The 18,414-nt window shown below is 45.5% G+C and overlaps 1 protein-coding gene across 1 annotated transcript; it reads left to right on the top strand.

Annotated features, from left to right (window-relative positions):
* PPM1D (protein phosphatase, Mg2+/Mn2+ dependent 1D) lies at nucleotides 1–17,751 on the top strand. Its single transcript, XM_085078510.1, has 6 exons — nucleotides 1–616; nucleotides 4,824–5,052; nucleotides 7,267–7,391; nucleotides 12,256–12,446; nucleotides 13,021–13,260; nucleotides 16,327–17,751. The coding sequence occupies exons 1-6, from the start codon at nucleotides 172–174 to the stop codon at nucleotides 16,870–16,872; spliced, it is 1,776 nt and encodes a 591-aa protein (XP_084934636.1). The 5' UTR covers nucleotides 1–171; the 3' UTR covers nucleotides 16,873–17,751.
* The last annotated feature ends 663 nt before the right edge of the window (nucleotides 17,752–18,414 follow it).

Here is an 18,414-nt window from a genome sequence, read left to right as displayed (position 1 = left end):
CGGGCGCTCTGCCGCGCCGCTCCCGTTCCGGCGGGCGCAGCGAGCAGCGGCGGCGGGAGCGGCCCGGCGGCCCCGCGGACATGCCCGAGCGCCGCCGCCGCCTCCAGCACTAGTCGTCGGCGGGCGGGCAGCGGCGGGAGGCGCCGCGCGGAGCCGCCCCCCCTTCTCCCCATGGAGGGGCCGTACGCGCTCGGGGTGAGCGTGTTCTCCGACCAGGGCGGCAGGAAATACATGGAGGACGTGACCCACATCGTGGTGGAGCCCGAGCCGCCGCCGGCCGGGGCGCACAAAGGCGGAGCGGCGCCCGCAGGCCCCAGCGCCGCCGAGCCCCCGGCCGAGAGCGGGCGGCGGCGGGGAGGAACCCCGCGGGCGGCGGAGGACGGAGCGCAGCCCCTCGGCACCGGTACCGGCCCCGGGCGGCGGCCGCGCCGCTCCGTCGCCTTCTTCGCCGTGTGCGACGGGCACGGCGGGCGGGAGGCGGCCCAGTTCGCCCGGGAGAACCTGTGGGGCTTCATCAAGAAGCAGAAGGGCTTCTGCTCGGCGGAGCCGGCCGAGGTGTGCGCGGCCCTGCGCAAGGGATTCATCGCCTGCCACCGCGCCATGTGGAAAAAGCTGCGTAAGTCCGGCGCTCTCCGCGGACCCTCCGCGCTCCGCTCCGCTCCCCCTGCCCGCCCCGCAGCGCCCGCGCTTCAGCCGCCTTTTCCTCCCCCTCTCCGCACTATTGTGAGCGCTTCCCTCCCTCCCTCCCTCCAGCGCTGCCATCCCCGCGCCGGGAATCGCAGGAAAACGCGGGAGGAGATCCCAGCCGTTGAGTCGAGTAATTGGGGAAAACGAGAAAAACTGGAGGGCACGCTGGGAGAAGAGAGATGTAAACACGGGGCGAGGACACGCTGTGTTACGTAGCTGGGAATGGTGCGATGGTAGAGCTGCAGTTTGTTTTCGGGGGGTTACACGTCGATCTCCAAATTCGATTTATTGGGAAGGTCTTAATTTTGTTGCTTTGGGGAATTGCACTGAACTCCCCCTTAGGTTTCCGTTGCATCGTGAAAGAAAAAAAAAGGAGTAATTTTAACAAACTGAAATGGGCTGGGAACGTTGTTTTTTCCCTAACGATGCTTCCAAGTGTTTTTGTGAGTCCTGATGGAAGGATTGAAATGTGGCTGGTTTATAACTCGCTCATGTTGTTGTATGAGCGTGGAGGACACGCAGTGTCCCTGACAAAACAGAAAACACGCTTAGTATCCTGAGGATGATTTTGAGATATATAAATACATATCCTCGTGATGTACTTATGTCTATATTAGTTGTTAATTTGCGGTAGTATAGAAGTCGGGGTTGTAAGCAAGTAAGGGTTAAGGAGAGGAACATGTCCAGACAAATGACAGTCGTCATTCCTGCACTCATCCTTCTCCCCGAGGTCTTGTGAGGCTGCAGATTGAGTTTCTGAAAAGCTTTTTTTCTTCGTGAGGTGAAGGTTCTGACTTAGAGCATGGTTGTTTATGCATAATGTGTAGAATGTGTGTGTGTATTGTTTATGCATTTAGGCGTTCAAAACCTCCCAGAAAAAGCAGGAGCAGTGTTCAGCGTGTGAAGGGAGGTGTGGAACACAGTAAAACCGGATCCAAGGCAGTGACAGTGACAGTTGGGCTTGGGAGGGAAACCTGAAAAGCAAGAATTGTACTCAGAGCACCCCGGGCTTGCAACGAAGTGATTCAGGAGGGTGGGGGAGAAATTATACTTTCAAAACAGTTTCATTTTCCTTTTTCTTGAATAGCAAAATAGAGAAGTTGTGCAAACGTCAGATACTTGAGAAGGTACAGGGGAAGGAACAGTGGGTTTGGGGACACACTGGTGCTGGGCACAGAGGAAAGGGTGTGGATTTGAGAAGCACCAGAACTTGACCACAGCCTTGGCAATGGGGTGTGCTCCTCCTGGGCTGCAGCGCCGGGCGATAAGGAGGAAGATGTGTGAACAGGGGGAGATGGCATGGGCGGGGAAGATAAGGAGTTCAGTTTTCTGGCTGCGGTGTCCCTGGTGTGTTATTTGTCACCGGGACGCTGTGAGCATGGAAAGGCAGGGAGGTGAAGTGCGGGAAGCTGTGTTTAGTAACGAGTGTTTAGCAAACAGCGCTGGGGTTGTGGAAGCAATTTAAATTGTTGTGAGAAACAACACAGCTCTGGCTGGGAGCCTTTGATGGCACTTCTAGGTGGGCTGTTTAGTAAACTGCAGAGCGTGTTTGCTCCTCCTGATTCCTGCTGCACGTGCTTGGCAGCCTGACTTTGGTGGGACCAACCCATTATTATCTCTAGTTTATAACTTCAGCCTGTGTTGCAGAATCCCAGTGGGAATTCTTCTGACAGGCAATAATTTTCCATATTACCATGTGTAAAGCAGCTCTTTAACTGTGTGTTGGTGACACTGTAGACGTGAAATAGAGACTGGATATGTTGGGATCTTGAAGTGTGTGGGAGAATGGTTTGGAATTTTGGGGTGGAGGATGGAGTCATTATCTCTTCCAGTTGGCTGTTGGAAGGGAAGTTGTACTCGACTGCTCTCTTGGTTGTTGGACATTCTGGGGTCATCCCCTGTATCTCCTGGGATAGACACAAACCACATTGATCATGACAGCACCAGAAAAACTAAACCAGGAAAATACCCCTTTGTCATTGGTGATCATTTTTGACATTAATTCTGTAGTCATAAAATTCTCTGAATGCTAAAGAGCTTCCGGAGTAAAAGTTCATTTTGGAAGCTGCAGAATCAGTTGAGTTTATGAGTTCAAAGTTACAGAGCTGAGTGTGAAGGGCAGTGACTTTCAAGCAGAGGGTGGAAAACTGTTTTAAAAAGAAGTTCTATTGACGCTCCTGATCCGGGGGAGAGTTGGGTACATGGATTTGATTTTAATACTTGAGCTCCAAGAAAACCCAGCAGTTTTGACACTTTTCCTGGTTTCTGGTGAGCCGCAATCTCTACAGAGAGCACTGTGCTGTATCCAGTGCTTATCTCTGGACAGGAATGAGGCATGAACTGCAATCCCTGGATGACAGGCAGATAATTCCTGGTTGTGTTGAGCCTAAAATCTGAGGCTGCTGTATCATTCTTTCTCCCACAAGTGGGTGATTTCCCTCTCTCTGCTCCCCATCCCCATAAAGACTGATTTGATTCTCTAATATATTTTATTGCTATTCAGGGGTTGTTGCACTGACAGAAACTCATTAGTTGCAGCTTGTTTTCTGTTAAGTGCATGGTTGAAGTCCTCATTACCACTTGGCTCCCTCCCTTGTTTGCTTTCCATTTGGAATGTGTTAGATTTAATATCCACAGTTAAAACTGCCAGACAAAGTACTTCCAATAAGCTGATTGAATGTTTGTGTTCTTGAAATAAAGCTGCTCCTAGGGAGAGAGTGTGTTTTAGTATTTAGAACACAAAGCTAGAACTGTAGGAACTTAAATGTTTAAATTATGCTGTGTCTTGGTAGCTCACAGTGAGGAAATGCAGCTTTTATCTTCATAGTGCCTGTAAATTCTGCTTCTCCACCAGCTCTCTTCCATGTCTTCTTCCCTCAGGCACCTGAGCATCATTCAGTGGCACTAGGACTTAAGTTCCTAATTTTTTTCATTCCATTTAAAGCTTTAGAAGTTTAAAATATCTGTTTTCACAGAGGGTAAGGTGTAACTGTTTTCTTTCCTCGTGTGTTTGTTGTGCCACAAGCACAAACAGAGAACACAGCGCTTTGGCAGCCTGGGTTGGGTATTTCCTGCAAACAGCTTGTGTCGCAGTGGATTTTTTTGTGTTGTGCTGTGTGAGCCTGACTTGTGGAGTGCAGGAGATAGAAAGTGACAGGGAGATGAGGCTCCCTTTGGAGTTTGTCTGAAGACGTGAGTGGGTGCAGTGAAGAGGAAACATGAGGTTGCTGTTGGCAGTTGGAATCAAGCGCTAACTGGGAGCTGAGCCTGGTTTTTGTGGGTGCTGGGTGGGGAGGAGGGTGGTGTGGCTGGGCTGGCTGGATGGGGATTGTCTCAGTCAATTGGTGCAGTTTTGGGAGAAAATGAACTTGAGTGTGTAGACATAAAAATGGAAAAGGCATGAAAGAGAAATTTGGGTTGGAGTAACCGGGAAGAGGAGTGTAATAGGAAGTTCATGTGAGTGGTTTGAGAGCAAAGCAGTTGAGGAAGGAGGTTGCCCTAACCTGATGTAGTTCATGGCAGTGTGAGGTGGGTAGTTACTCTGAATTCCAGGAATATCTCCTGTAGAAGTTGAAGAGAGCATATCGAGAGAGTCTGCATTATTCACTCCTCCAAAGGGAAATGTGAATAAAACATTTGAGACGTTTTTCAGCCTAAAATATTGTTCAGCCTGTGAAAGTAAAATAGCAGTTTTTCTCCCTTCCAAGGGGATCAGGAATGTCCACAAATTCCAACTGCCAATCAAATATCCAGACAAAATAACTGAACTTAGGACAATTCTATTTCAGACAGGGAAGTGAGGAGTAAATCTCAATAAAACACTTGATTGGTCCTGTTCAGCCCCCAAGGAGCACATCTTCCCCAGTGTTCTTCCAGTGATGCTTGGAATATCAAACCAGAGGAGACAGTTTTTGTACCCAATTGTGGGGCTTTGATCCTGTGTCAGTTTAAGCTGAGGCTTGGGAGTGATGTTGAGAGTGGAGGGACCTGGGGACACTGCTTGGCATGGCTGTAGTTAAGCTCAGGCTGTGTTCTAACATCCCACAAGCCTCTGAGATGCCCTTCAAGACATTCTTAGTCCCACAGAACTAAATCCATGCTTTTTAACATGTTTTTTGCCTTGTTTCTCCTTGCAGCAGAGTGGCCCAAGACCATGACAGGGCTGCCCAGCACGTCGGGGACCACGGCCAGCGTGGTGATCATCCGTGGCTCCAAGATGTACGTGGCTCATGTGGGTGACTCAGGAGTGGTGCTGGGGGTCCAGGATGACCCCAAGGATGACTTTGTGAGAGCTGTGGAGGTGACCCAGGACCACAAACCAGAGCTTCCTAAGGAAAGGGAGAGAATTGAAGGCCTTGGGGGCAGGTAAGTGTGTCTGCTTTCGCCTGAACTAAGCTGGAGCTTGTTTTGGGAGGGCTGAATTTGAGCTGCTTCTCTTCTGTCCTTTGGGGTTTTTTGCAGCTTATTGGGGATTAAATTCCAGGGATCCACTGTTACATGGTTGTGTTTTTTGCTAGCGGTTTATGGTGTATCCAGAGTTTTAATTTCCCGGTGGATCACTTAGCTGAGGAGTGGTTGCAGTTCTGAAAGTTCACCACCAACTTTTTGCAGGTGGAGATGGTAATTTTTGGCCTATTTTTCTTAAAATTTTGAAGACCCTGCAGGTTGGGCAAATTGCCTTTCCACACAGGTAAAGTGATATGAGGTCTGCAATACCCAGTTTGTCAAAACACTAATTCCTCAGGCATTCTGCATTGTTCCTGAGATGACAGTGGCAACTGTTGAGAATGCTCCTCAAAGCTGCTGCTTAGGGAACACGAGAAAAATCCTGGATTTAAAACAAACCCCTGCCTCTGCTGCGTTAAACACCACGGTTTAGCTCCTGCCTTTCCACGAGCCATCCCTTCCCTGGCAGGAGCTGGCAGATGTTGGAACATCGAGGCTGGGGTGGGATGTGTTCCCTGGGAGGGAGGGGAGGCAGGCAGAGCTCTGTCAGATGGCACAAATGTTTGCAGACAACCCCCAGGGCTGGCTTTGGCGGAGCTTGCCGGGAGCTCTGCGCCCTCCCGGTGCCACAGCAGATGGATGGGCATGGATTGCTCCTCGGAGCAGGGATCACTGAAGGTTTTCCTGTTGACATCATTCATCTGGGAGCCCTGTCAGCCCATTAACCTTCAGATAGTTGTGTCTCTGGCAGGTGGGAGTTGGTCAGGAGCTGTTTTGCAGGAGGGATAACCTGTAGGTTTCCAAGGTGTTTCTCAGAGATTGGGAGCCTCTGAAGGTGCAAAGAAGCATTCTGTGAAACTTACTGTCTAGGAATGGTTAATTCATTTAATCTTTTATTTTTGCTGGTGCTCCTCCTGTTTTTTTTCTCAGGCTGGCTGTGAGGCACATGGTAGGAGTGAGGTGGAATTGTGCAGCTGTGCTTGGGAATGTCTTGTCTTTCATGAGAGCAAACTGGGAACAGTTAATGAGAGAGCATCACGGAATCTTCCATTAAAACGATATTTTCCCAGTAACAGTCTGAGTGTGGGATGAGGTTTTCCTTCCAACAATGACTGAAGTGAGCTTTGTGTGGTCATTAGCTGTACAAGTGGATGAGATCAGGTTTTAGGATGTGGTGTTTGTGACTTTGCCGTGCTCTGGATGGAGCTGAACATGCCCTGGTTGTTAAGGCCTTTGAAGTGTCAGGAAGTACATCTTGAATGGCTTCAGTATGAGGAATCTTGAGGCTGTTCCAGAGCTGCTCAGTTTCTAATTACCAATGGCTGTTCCTTGGATGAAAGGAACTTTCAAGTATCTCCTTCCTAGCTTGGTTGGGACCAAGCTTTGCTAGTTCCTGGTTTCATTAGCTCTTTTTCCTTGATGGTTTCTATGCTGTTCTTTCTCCCCTGCCTGACACAGCTGCTCCAATTTGCTCTGTGGCTGCTCTGACCCTGCAGTGCCATCTGGGAGAGCTCAAGCAGCACTCAGTGCCTCAGAGCAGGTGTTCCCATGCAAATGCAGAGCTGTTCTTGCCATCCCCTGCTTCCTGCAGACACCAGCTCAGGACAATTCCTCTTTGGTCTCTGCCTCCTGTTGGTGTTGCTTCCATTAGGGAAATAATTTCAGGAGGCTGCTCCTTTCATTTGTGTTGTTTCAACTATGCCATGCTGCTCTTTCCTGCCAAACTTTGGGAGGTGGAGAAGGCTGAAGGAGGAACTGTGTGGTGTTGACACCTGAGTGAGCTGGTGTTGATGGTCCTCATCTGAGGGAGGCAAATTCAGTTCTGCTCTCTCTAACAGATTAAAAAAAAACACATAAAACACTCTTGTTGTATATGTTGTAAGCATCCCAGAGTGTTTTCCAGGTCTTCATTTCCTTGCTTTTTATTTTCTTCTGCCCTCATCCCTCATTTTTCCCTTCGGAAATTAAACTATCCAAGTGATATCATGTGTTTTGAAATCCTTAACTGTGCTGCAGACTTCCCTGCCGCTGCTGTCATTACTGCCTCCACATTTGCATATTTAACTGGTTTTACCTCACTGGCACCAACTTCCTGCTTCCTGTCTAACCTCTGTCCCTCTCTGGTGCCTGCAGTGTGATCAACAAGTCTGGAGTGAACCGTGTGGTGTGGAAGAGACCTCGGCTGACCCACAACGGCCCCGTGCGCCGCAGCACCGTCATCGACCAGATCCCCTTCCTGGCTGTGGCCAGAGCCCTCGGTGAGTCCCTCAGTCCCCTCAGCTCAGTGTACCCCCTGGCTTGCCAAAACACACCCTTCACAGGGGTTTCCTCACTTGCCTTCTGAAGTCTTGGGCTTTTAAGTGTGTTTTTAATATGGTAATACTGCATTTTTTGAATAAAGCTGGCATTGGTGAGAGAAGAACTTGCAGGATTTTCAGTGCCAGTCCTGCAAGGTGGGACTTAATTTTACCACCAACTAGTCAAAAATTAGTCTCTTTATCTAAGAAAGAAAGAGAAAAATGTGCTCTCCCTCCTGGAGACACACAGGGCTTGTACATTTTCATTTGCTCCAGAAATTAAGTTTTGCTGGATGATGTATGAATTGCTTCAGTCTTCCTTCTGTGGGGAGTCTCTTACATGTGTTAGTGTTTTTGGTTGTTTTTCCCCTCAAATTTCAATATTTGGGAGTTCATTTTTTTTCCTTTGGGCAGTGAAGAATCTTCTGTCCAGATATACCCAGTATAGGTTGGTTTGATTTTATGGAATTGTGGTGTCATGCATTTAAAATGGGGGCGATGATCTGATTAAAACCCTTAAAATTTAGATCATAGTGTTTTAGGCATCTTTCTCTTACAACACTTGAAAATATTTTGATGTGGTCTCATCTCCCAGTCTTTAAGCCTAGTGCACTCTAAGGAGTACAGAAAGGATTTGGAAATAGCAGGAATAAAGCACTGTGGAAAAGTTGCACTGGTCAAATATTGAGCCAGCAGAAAATCCTGGTGCAAAAATATCCTTCCAGCCAGATTAATTCTGTTGACATCCCCTTTCCCTTTCTGATTGTCAGAAGTGCCCTTCTGCCCTCAAATAAGCATTTGTGGTATGCACTGAGGCTGTGTTTAAGTATTTAAATAATGCTTAATTTATTTATAGCCCCATAACAAGTCAGAAATATTTGGGCTTTGTGCTGTCTCTGTAAAGCATCTGTAAGCTGCTTTAATGTACACAGCAGGTTTTTGTATCTTCTGATGAAACATTTCAAGCTGCAGCAGAGTTTTGTATTTTCACAGCTACTTCTGCTGACCTTTTCTGAGCAATGAATATATATATTTTTTATATTAATTTGCCTTGTAACAGATACTCATGAATGTGCAGTGAGGGATTGCCTGGCACTATTGGAGCTGTTTGGGAGGTGTTTAAATGAATGAATGATGCTCCCTGATCCAAGAACCCCTTAGTTCAACCACTCCCTCCTTTGGGAACATGAACTCTCCTTTCCCTGGTTTTTATGTAGGACTATAATAGACTCACCCCTGTGTTTTAGGTGGAACAGCCTCCACCGTACAGGTTTGACTCTTCCTGAAACAGGAATTTCTTGCTGCCCTCTAGGAGGAGTTCTGTGCCAGAAGAGGGAATCCTCTGTGGCTGAGGGAATCTCTGACAGGGATAGGGAAGCTTCTCCAGAACAACCTCCTGGGTACCAGAATTGTTTTGGGAAGTTCTCTCCATGAAATCCTGGAGAAGAGGCTGTGGCTGACCTTAAATGATCTAAGGAAATTCCTGTATAAGGCTTTAGGGGTTTTACATGCATTCAACTGTTTATTTATTTTTTTTTAATTACTAAACAGAATAGGCACAGCTGCCACTCAGTTTTTCCTTCCTGCTCCACTGCAGGCTCCACCATGAAGATCAATCACATGCAATTGTAGAAGTTGTATTTAAGTACTGCACAGCAATTTCCAGCCTCTATTGATAATTGCTTTTCTATTTTATCTCTGTAAAACCAGACAAACTTGAGGTGCATTAGGGATTCTTTTCTTGTCCTTAGGATGTCTGGCTGCAGTTTGTACAATTTTCTTCAGCTCTGAGACAAACCAGATGAATGTGTTTTGCTCTGGGGATCTGTGTGTTACACACATCATGTGAGGACACCTGTGGCTCCTTGTGGAGAAAAACTTTGATTTCAAAAGCTCTGGGATTAATCAAACTGGGGTTTTGTTTCAGATTGAGTTATAAAAGAAAAGTTTTCTTTCCTCTATTAAAACCAAAAGCTATTTTTATATGCAAAACAGCATCTCCAGGAACAGAAATGAAAGCCTTGATTTATGTGATTTCTGGACATGCTTTTGCTGTAAGAAGGCTTTGGGCTTAATCCAATCCAGCCCACTTAGCTGATGGGTGTTTTTGTTTGTAACTTCAATTACTTCCCTGGCAGCAGTTGACTTAGAAGTGGGTTTGTTGTTGTATTTTATAAGGTAACAGTAAGCAGATAAGAGGGACTGCATAGTTTGATATATTCTTACAGGCAGCTAAATTAGTTTCCTGCTTCTTTAGTATCTGATTTCAAACATCTATTTCTTTTTGTAAGATGCAGTGTAGATCTCTGTATGTTATTCTGGTTTGAGTCAGGACTAAGAAACAGGTTTTTCTGGAAGATGTGGAAGGAATTACATTAATAACTTCTTTTTCGTTTGGAAAAGAAATATGCAAACCTCACAGTGAAAGAAATACTCCCAGTGTGTAAGTTTTTAAGGAACAAGATTGTCAAGAGCTTTGTGTTTGGGTTTGAATTCAGAACAAAAATAGTCTGGCTCCCAAATGGAAGCCTGAGAGGCTGGCATTGCAGCCCTGGAACACCAGCCCTTGGCACATCCCAGCTTCCCAGGCTGCCAGAGGGTCACTCCTCTGTCTACTTGCTTTGGAACAGAATTAAAGACTTCAGAGCACTTTGAAATGCTCAGGGAAATAAATGTGTGCTGTGCTTTCTGGCTGCTCTCCTCTCCCTTTTCCTTCCCAGAGTTGTGACAGAGGCTGACAAGGAGAGTAACTCTCCAGGCTTGTATTCCTGAGATCCTGGGGATGCTGAGCTCTCAGCTGGGCAGGGAGGGAACACAGCTGGGCAGCAGCTCCAGGAAGTTTTGGCTTAGTCTGGAGAGCTCTGCCCTTCAGGGGAAAAGAAAAAAACTCCTTGGAGTCAGCCTTGTAAGCACTGTGATATTCCCAGTTATCCCTGTGAGGAGCCTTCTTGGAGCAGATCCCCTGAAATCAGTGTGAGGACTGCTTGGCTGTTTCCTCAGGAAGGGCAGCAGATGGACACGATGACATGTGTGGAGATGGACCCAAATTAATGAATGTCAGGTTATTTTTATCACCCTGCCCAGTATTTCTAATTAAAAAACCGATTCAGCTAATGACATTTTGTCATTTCTCCTGCTTGAGTATGAACAAACTGGGAAATGGATGTGTAAAAATATTACGTACGTTGGAAATTGATGCTGCTCTTGTTTATTTTACCTGCTGTGGCCACGACAGAAGGATGTGAGAAACTCTGAGTGCAGGAGGACTTTCCGTGGCAATTCACATCCAATAATTGCTGCTCTGGAGCTCAGCTCTCATGTTACAGTATTTATTTTGATCTCGCAGCCAGCTGGCTTTGTTGGGAGCCTGTGGCAGCCGAGTGCACCTCTGTAGGAGCAGGCCTGGCTTTTAATTAGCACTCATTAGCAGCATGTGCTTGTGGGGCTGCTGCTGCTGCAGCCAGGGAGAATTGGGGCTTTAATGAGGATGGACCAGCCCTGCTTGCTGCGGTGGAGTGGGGTAATTGAGTTGAAGTATTCCCTTTCCTGATTCTGGAAAAGTCTTTTCAACTGGTTGATAGCTTAAGGCAAAGCTAATGGAGGGAAAGAGGAAGACAAAAAGCTTATTTATTGTCTTTAAAAGGGTGGTGATGGATGTGGAAGAAGCTCCAGGCTTTGTCCGGCAAAAAGCAAAGGAAGAGCCTGACAAAACCTTACTCTTGAGTTTGAGTTGTTGAGCTTCTGTTTGCTGTTCAACTCTGGCATTTTAATTAATTTCTGCTTTTAAAGCTGTGCGTTCTGAACAGAAAAATGCAGCCAGTGCTTTCAAGTAATAATAATAGTAATAATAATACTGTTACTTTTTATTGCATATCACTACAGGAAGTTGTTTGTGAACATGGAAATAAATAAAAAGAGGCGTTAGGGCAAATTATTACCATTCTTGATTTGAAGGCCTAGCCCTAGAAAAGGTTTTTAATTTTTCAAGTATACTTGATAAATATAATTGATATAAATTGATACGGAAATGCATTTTTCTGCTGGAGTGGTTTTCACTTGCGGATGGTTTGGAGGGAGCTCTTGAACCAGCAGATTGTTTGACTCAGATGTGTTGTTCAGCTTTGTTTCTGGTGAGGTGACCCCAAACTCATTCACACAGCGAGACAGATTTAAAAATAGAACTGTTCCCTGCATGAGGCCATCCCAGGGAGAGGCTGGAGCTCTCATTCTCTGCCTTCCTGCTGGAGCTCAGGCAGTGCCCGCGTTCTGTGGCTTCTCTCCAACTCCCAAACTTGGCACTTGGTGCTCAGCTCTGCAAATGATGCTTGTGCTGTGGGAGGAAAAGGAATGGCAAAGGGAATTTAACAGGGAAAAGGCTTCAGTCTCCTCTTTTGCCTTTTTCTTTGTCCCTTCCCTGTGGCACCTGCACACACAAATATTTGCACGTTTGGTGTGGGATCAACAAAATAAGGTTTTACTTTTGTTTAAGGAGAACTTTATTCAGATAGGTTTTAGTTTGGAGACTGATTGAGGTTTCACCATTTTCTAGGTATTAATCTGTTCCATTCCTCCTTTCTTTCACAAATACTCATCTTAAGAGAGTAGAAGACCTCAGAATACAGCTTGGTTTAGTTTAAATACGATGAGAACGTGGCAGCAGCTGAGCAGTGACTGGGCTGGAATTTCTTTGTGTTCGTTATGGTGACTCAAGGCTGATGGTGATGGTTTTCCTGGGAACATTTTTCTCTATTTTCCAAGACTGAGATTTTTTTTTTTTTTTCCCATGCATTATGTAACAATCCCAACTCATTTTCTGCTTTGCCAGGCGATCTTTGGAGCTATGACTTCTACAGTGGGGAATTTGTCGTGTCCCCTGAGCCTGACACCAGCGTTCACACCCTCGACCCCCAGAAGCACAAGTACATCATCCTTGGCAGTGACGGGCTCTGGAACATGATCCCACCTCAGGATGCCATCTCCATGTGCCAGGATCACGAAGAGAAGAAGTATTTCATGGTGAGAGCACTGGCTACGTGTCAGGGTGGAAATGTAATGCTTTTTGTGTCTAAAAATTGCGCAGTGGGTAGGGATGAAAAATACCCCACCAAGTTGGTGGTGTTCAGGCAGATTGATGGTTTTGTCACAACTTAAGTTGTTACAACGTGGCTAAAACCAAATACTGTGGATGTTAACGTTTGAATTATTTCTTGCTGTTTCCTGGAGATTCAACTTGCTGGGCTCTTATCTGTAATAAAGGAGATCATGTGTTTCTTCTCTGAGGAAGTTACACAAAATGCTGCCTGAACATTAAATTTATTTCACATTAAGGTGCATGTTACAATGCATACCGTTCAGACCGGATTAAATCATTCTCAATTCTTTTGTAAAATAAATGGTAGAATTTACATCAGAGCATGAGAGAATAAACACTCTGCAAACCCAGTGAGTGACTTTGGGAAAAACACAGGTCGCATTCCAACTGATTCCAATCTACCGATGTGTTCAAACTGTTGATACAGTATAAAACGTGCCTGTGCGGGGGTTGTAGCACTGATTGAAGGTGGTTTCCTGACGCTGTCCCTGTCCCCAGGGCGAGGCGCGGCAGTCCTGCGCTCGGATGCTGGTGGGGAGGGCGCTGGGCCGCTGGAGGCAGCGCATGCTGCGGGCAGACAACACCAGCGCCATCGTCATCTGCATCGCCCCGCTGCGGGACCGCGGCCGCTGGGATGGGGATGAGGAGCTGGTGCTCAACCTGGCCGAGGGGCCGAGCTACAGCAGCCCCGATGTCAGCAGCCTCACCCCCTCCCGCTGCTGCACACCCCCGGTCAAGGTAAGGCTCTCTCTGTGCCCCTTTTCTGCTCCCTGGGGTGATGGTCTAGTCAGACCGCTGCCAGATATTTAGTAATTCTTTTAGAAACTCCTGACCTGTCCATTTAGATCACTGTTTAATGTTGCTTTTTTAAGTTTTGAAATTTTACTATACGTGTCTAAATAATATACTCTTAAGATTGGCTCAGTTGGTTAAAACATGGTGCTGCCTGTGGGTGTATTCCAGCTCAGGATATTCTGTGAAAGCTACAGCTGTAATCCTGCAAGGTAACACATCCTCAATACTCCCACGAATGCACTGACTTTTAACAATGTTTATTAAAAGATTTAGGAGCACCAAAGGCAGAGTGTTAATGGGTGAATTTTCACAATCGCTGCTGGTTGGTTGTTGCTCTGTGCTCCTTCCCTCATGTGGAAGGGAGTAATCATTACATTATTACTGTCATTTCACACACCTGGAAATGCACTGTTTCTTAAAAGTGAGTTTCCCAAAATCCAAGGCAGCCTTTTGAGAGAGATAGAGAAACCAGAGTGAGGATGAGAGGTTTGAAAAAGAAAGACCCCAACACATCCTCTTAGAGATGAAGGTTGGGCTGCAGTTTCTCTTCCTGCCTTGCCAGGTGCTTGTGTAGCTTGCCCAGCCCAGGGATTGCAGATTGTGAATGTCCCTGACTTGGGGGTTTAGTTTGGTTGGGGTGGTGTTGGGCTTTTATTTTATTTTTTTTAAGATTAATTTGTTCCAGCACATGTTGTTGTAAAGAACATTTTCTTTCTGTACTGGGAGATCTCATTATCTTCCTTTGGTTGATTTAATGTTCTTTGTTAGAGGAAGAGACATTATAACATAAGGTCTTTCTGGAGGCTGCAAGCTTGAGCCGTTAACATAAAGCAGAGCTCTTCAGAGGGTTTTTGTTTTGTTGTTTTGTGGCTTCCTTCCCCCCAAGAACTGGAGTGTAGTTATGAGTGGCTGTTTGTTTCAGTAATTACCAGCTGCTCCTGATTTAAGTCACTGTCCTTTGATGTTTTGTAGTATCTTCAGATAATTGTCCTTTGGGCAAAGGAAAAGAAAGCAGAAATTAGAAAGGGAGTTTTGAACATTCCCTTGGGAGAAACAAGCTGCTAATAAAATGGCAAGCTTCAACTTTGTCTCCTCCCCTTTCATCTAGTGGAGCAAAATCCATGAAAAGAGCTTAAAACCGAGCAAAATCTCGAGGAAAAAAAATTAAATTTTAAGTGCTCCTAAAATTTTAAATCACAGTTTGTGTGAAGGAAGCAGGGATGGCCTTGATTCCTGACAGCTGCTACCTGCCAAAACAATTAATTTGGAAATAGATGGAGACCAAAGTTTCTTAATTAAACAAAAGTATTTCTTAATTGCTTATCCTTCTGGCAGCAATTACTATTACCAAACTAATTCCAGTATTCCTGAGGCCAGTGAGAGATTGATTGGATTGTTGAGAAATTCGATTGGTGATTCGTGGTTTATTTTTCCTGTTTTGTTACATCACTCTCCAGCAGTCCATCCTCTGCTTTTCCTTGGCTTCCCAAAGCCTTGTTCAGTCTCAGCTGTTTGCACCAACAGGAGATGTTGGGGAAAAGAGCCACAACATTAAATGTTGCACAATAAAAAACATAAAACTGAGTTTTATGTGGCACAATGCCCAAAATTAAATTGAACAGCTGAAGTAGCACTGCCAGAGCTGCTGTGTGTGGATCTGGTGTCCTTCTGGGTTCTGCAGGAACTGAGATGAAGAATAACCTTTAAAATACCATTCATAAAGGTCTTCCCTCTTGTGTTGCTAAATGTAGTACAGGAATTTTATCCAAATAGTTTTGTCTACAGATGGCGAGCAACAGAGGAGTGGAGAACCAGTGTGGATGCTGAGAACAGTCCTGATTATCTGCTCTTTTGGAGTGCATTTTATTAAACCTGGGGTTGTTCTGGGTTATGACTTCAAAAGCAGCTGTTTATTCACCTGAGATGTTACACCAACTCGTTCAGCTGTGTGCATTTCAGTTTCCAGCACATGATTTTCCCAAAATAACTGCCATTTGCCTTTCACTTAGGATGTGTAGTGTGGCCTTGAAATTTACTTTTGAAGGACTCGCTGAGTAACCAGGGATTTCTTCACAATTAAATCTTTAATAAGGTCAGAATTCCTATCTTCAGGGCTCTGCATAAACACTAATTTTCATAATCCCCCTGTGGATGGTGAAAGCAAGTATTGCCCCCATTTTCCTGTTGGTAAAACTGAGAATGAGACAAAAGCACTTCTCAGAGGCTGCAGAAGAGACGAGGGTCAGAGTTCAGGAAGCTCAGGTTCTCAGGACATCACTGTGACTGGGGAGAGGCTGGATGTGCTGTGAGGAATCCACAGGCAATAACGAGTGTAACTTTGCACAGCAAACAGGAGCTATTTTTAGGGTGGCTGTGTGACACTGCTGCTCTGTGTGGGCAGTGGGGACAGCTGTGATGGCAGTGTGTCCATCCTGCTGACCTGGTTATGCAGTAACTGAGTGCTCCATGTGACAAAGGTCAGCAGCCTGTCCCTGCTGTTTGCTCTGGGAGTGTTTGGCCACTGCCCATGTTTGAAATCAGAGGGCAGCACAGTACCTGTGTCAGTGGCTGATGGAGGGAAGTCCTGTCTGACTGCTGGAAATGCTGCTGATGAAAATTAGAGATTACAGGCACTGCTTTTCCCCCTGAATTCTTAGCAGCTGCCTGCAGATCTTCCAGTGTTTTACAGCTGCAGTTCACATCCCCAGTCTGAATTTGTTTCCACCTCTTAATAGGGAGAGAAGACAATTCTGCTTTGGAGTAGGATTTTTCTGCCTTTGATGAGGTTTAGGAAATTCTAAAAGTGTCACTCACTGTCTCCACCCTCAAAGGACAAAGTCTGTCCCTGGCAGTGTCCAAGGCCATGTTGGATGTGGCTTGGAGCAACTTGGGACAGTGGAACGTGTCTCTGCTTGGAACGAAGTGATCTTCAAGATCTCTTCCCAAATAATTCTGTGATTCTATGATTATATTTGTGCCTAAGTATCTTTTTTGTTCCTTTTCCCTCAGGTCTTAGAAGATGACCCCTGGCCACGACTGAATGCTGCTGAGCCCATTCCTCCCCTTCTGCACAGCAACATGCTCTCAGAAAAATACCTGGAGCTGCCAAACGAGATTGCCAAAAGCAATTTACCTTCCTCAGGAGGAACCCCGAAGGATTCAGGCCCGCAGGAGGAGAAGTGCAGCAAAGCTCTGGCTTTGAGGCTACAAGAATCCTACAGCAATGGTCTGTCGGTCAGCCTCTCCCCTTCCAACTCGGCCAATTCAGGCACGGACCAAAAAGCCTTCAAGGTGTCCCCTAACGGCCAGAGCAAGGCGCAGGATGCGGAGAGGACACCCCCGGCGAACTTTAAGCGGACATTGGAAGAATCCAACTCGGGCCCGGCGCTGAAGAAGCCGCGGCGGGGGCTGGGCAGGGGCCCGGGGGAGGGCGCGGCCGCCACCCCGCAGCGCCGGACGCCTTCCAAGCTGGCCATGCGGCGCAGCCTCCGCGGGCAGAAGAAGCTCAGCAGCTCGCTGTTCCACCCGCCCAGGAAAGCCGTGTGTGTCTGCTGAGCCCCGGAGGGGTTGAGTTCCGCAGGGTTTGCAAGTGGGTGCACAAGTTTGAAGCTCTTCCCGTTGATCTTTTTTTAAAGTAGGAACTTTTTTTGGTATCCGACAGCTTTATCCCCCAGCCTTGTACTTGCTTGTATTATAACTGTGAATTTTGTAGATGTGTAGGGTATAAGTCACTGTAAAATGTGTGTAAATTTGTATTCCTTCATATAAATGTAGTCTCTTTTCTTCCTTGTATAATTGTTACGGTGGGGCTAAGCCTTGTTTAAAAAAAAAAAACAAAAAAAGTAAAATAATCCTTTTTGTTAATTTACTAAAGTCATCAATTTGTATACACTTCTTGTGAGGAGAATTTCACAACTTTTTAACTAAAGTAAATTATTAAACAGAATGGAAGATATGTATTTTCGTAGTCTGATACGTTCCACCTAAAGTGTGTCTTTTAGAGAATACACTAGGTCTATATTTTGGTTTTAAATTTTAGATTTCTCTACTCAGAAACAAAATGTATGTGGAAGCAGAGATTTGGGTCTTGCTTTACACACCTCAATGTCGATTTTATGTTAATTAAAATACTATGCAGTATCTTATTTAGTTGTATTTTTTGTAACAATAACCGTCAAAAGTATTTAGCAAAAAAGTGTGTTTTAAAAACTCCACCTCCCCAGAGCATCTGACAAAGCCATTCCCATCCCCTGTTCCAAATGATGGCATTTTATCCAGGCATAACTGCCCTTCTGAGATGTGTTTTCTGCTATTCCAATACTGATGGTGCTGCTAATACCTTTCAACACAAGTTCTTAAATTATTTTATGACTATTTTCATTGACTATGTGGACCATGTGTATGTTCACCTCAATAAAACACATGAAAATTTGATGGGGATGCTTTTTATTTAATTTTTATTCGAACTTAAGGTCTGTTATTTATTCAGCAGTGAAATATGAATTCATTGTTACCAAAAAAATTCGTATTTATTTGGTATTTGATAGAAATCTGAATACTCTCCCTGTGGCTTAGGAAACAAGACATTCCACTTAAAGTGCTAAGATCAGTTCTATGATAAATTTATCCTAAATGTTAAACTGTAGCAATATATTAACTTTTTAAAATTTTATTTTGATGGAAAAGTGAAAGACCAGTACTTTATTCCAGTGGCCAGGATGGTTATTTATAGAATCCAGTTCTTTACTGCTGGAACAATAAAACATGGGCTGGAACCAGGGCTGCTATCTATATGTGTTACCATGGTTACAGAAATCCCAGGGGATTTTATTCTTGAAAATATTCTCTTTCATCCATGCTGGGAACACAGCGCTGCCTTAGGAGATGAAAGTAACAGCCTGTCCAAATTGGATCCTGCAAGAATTTATTTCTGTGGATGTGGGAAGTAACTTCAGTTAATAAAGTTTTGCTCTGATGTCGAAATTCTACCCCAGATGGGCAGGAAAGGCTGTAGAGACCACAACTGTGTGTGGCAACTACCTGGCAACAACCTTTGCAGCAAACTAAGGTAATAATTATCTATTTTCAATTAATTTT

The sequence above is a fragment of the Lichenostomus cassidix genome, chromosome 19 (genome assembly GCF_008360975.1).
Source record: "Lichenostomus cassidix isolate B80296 chromosome 19, HeHo_3.0, whole genome shotgun sequence".
NCBI classification, from domain to species: domain Eukaryota; kingdom Metazoa; phylum Chordata; class Aves; order Passeriformes; family Meliphagidae; genus Lichenostomus; species Lichenostomus cassidix.
Note: the sequence above shows the minus strand (reverse complement) of the source record. Positions and strands in the feature narration are given on the sequence as shown.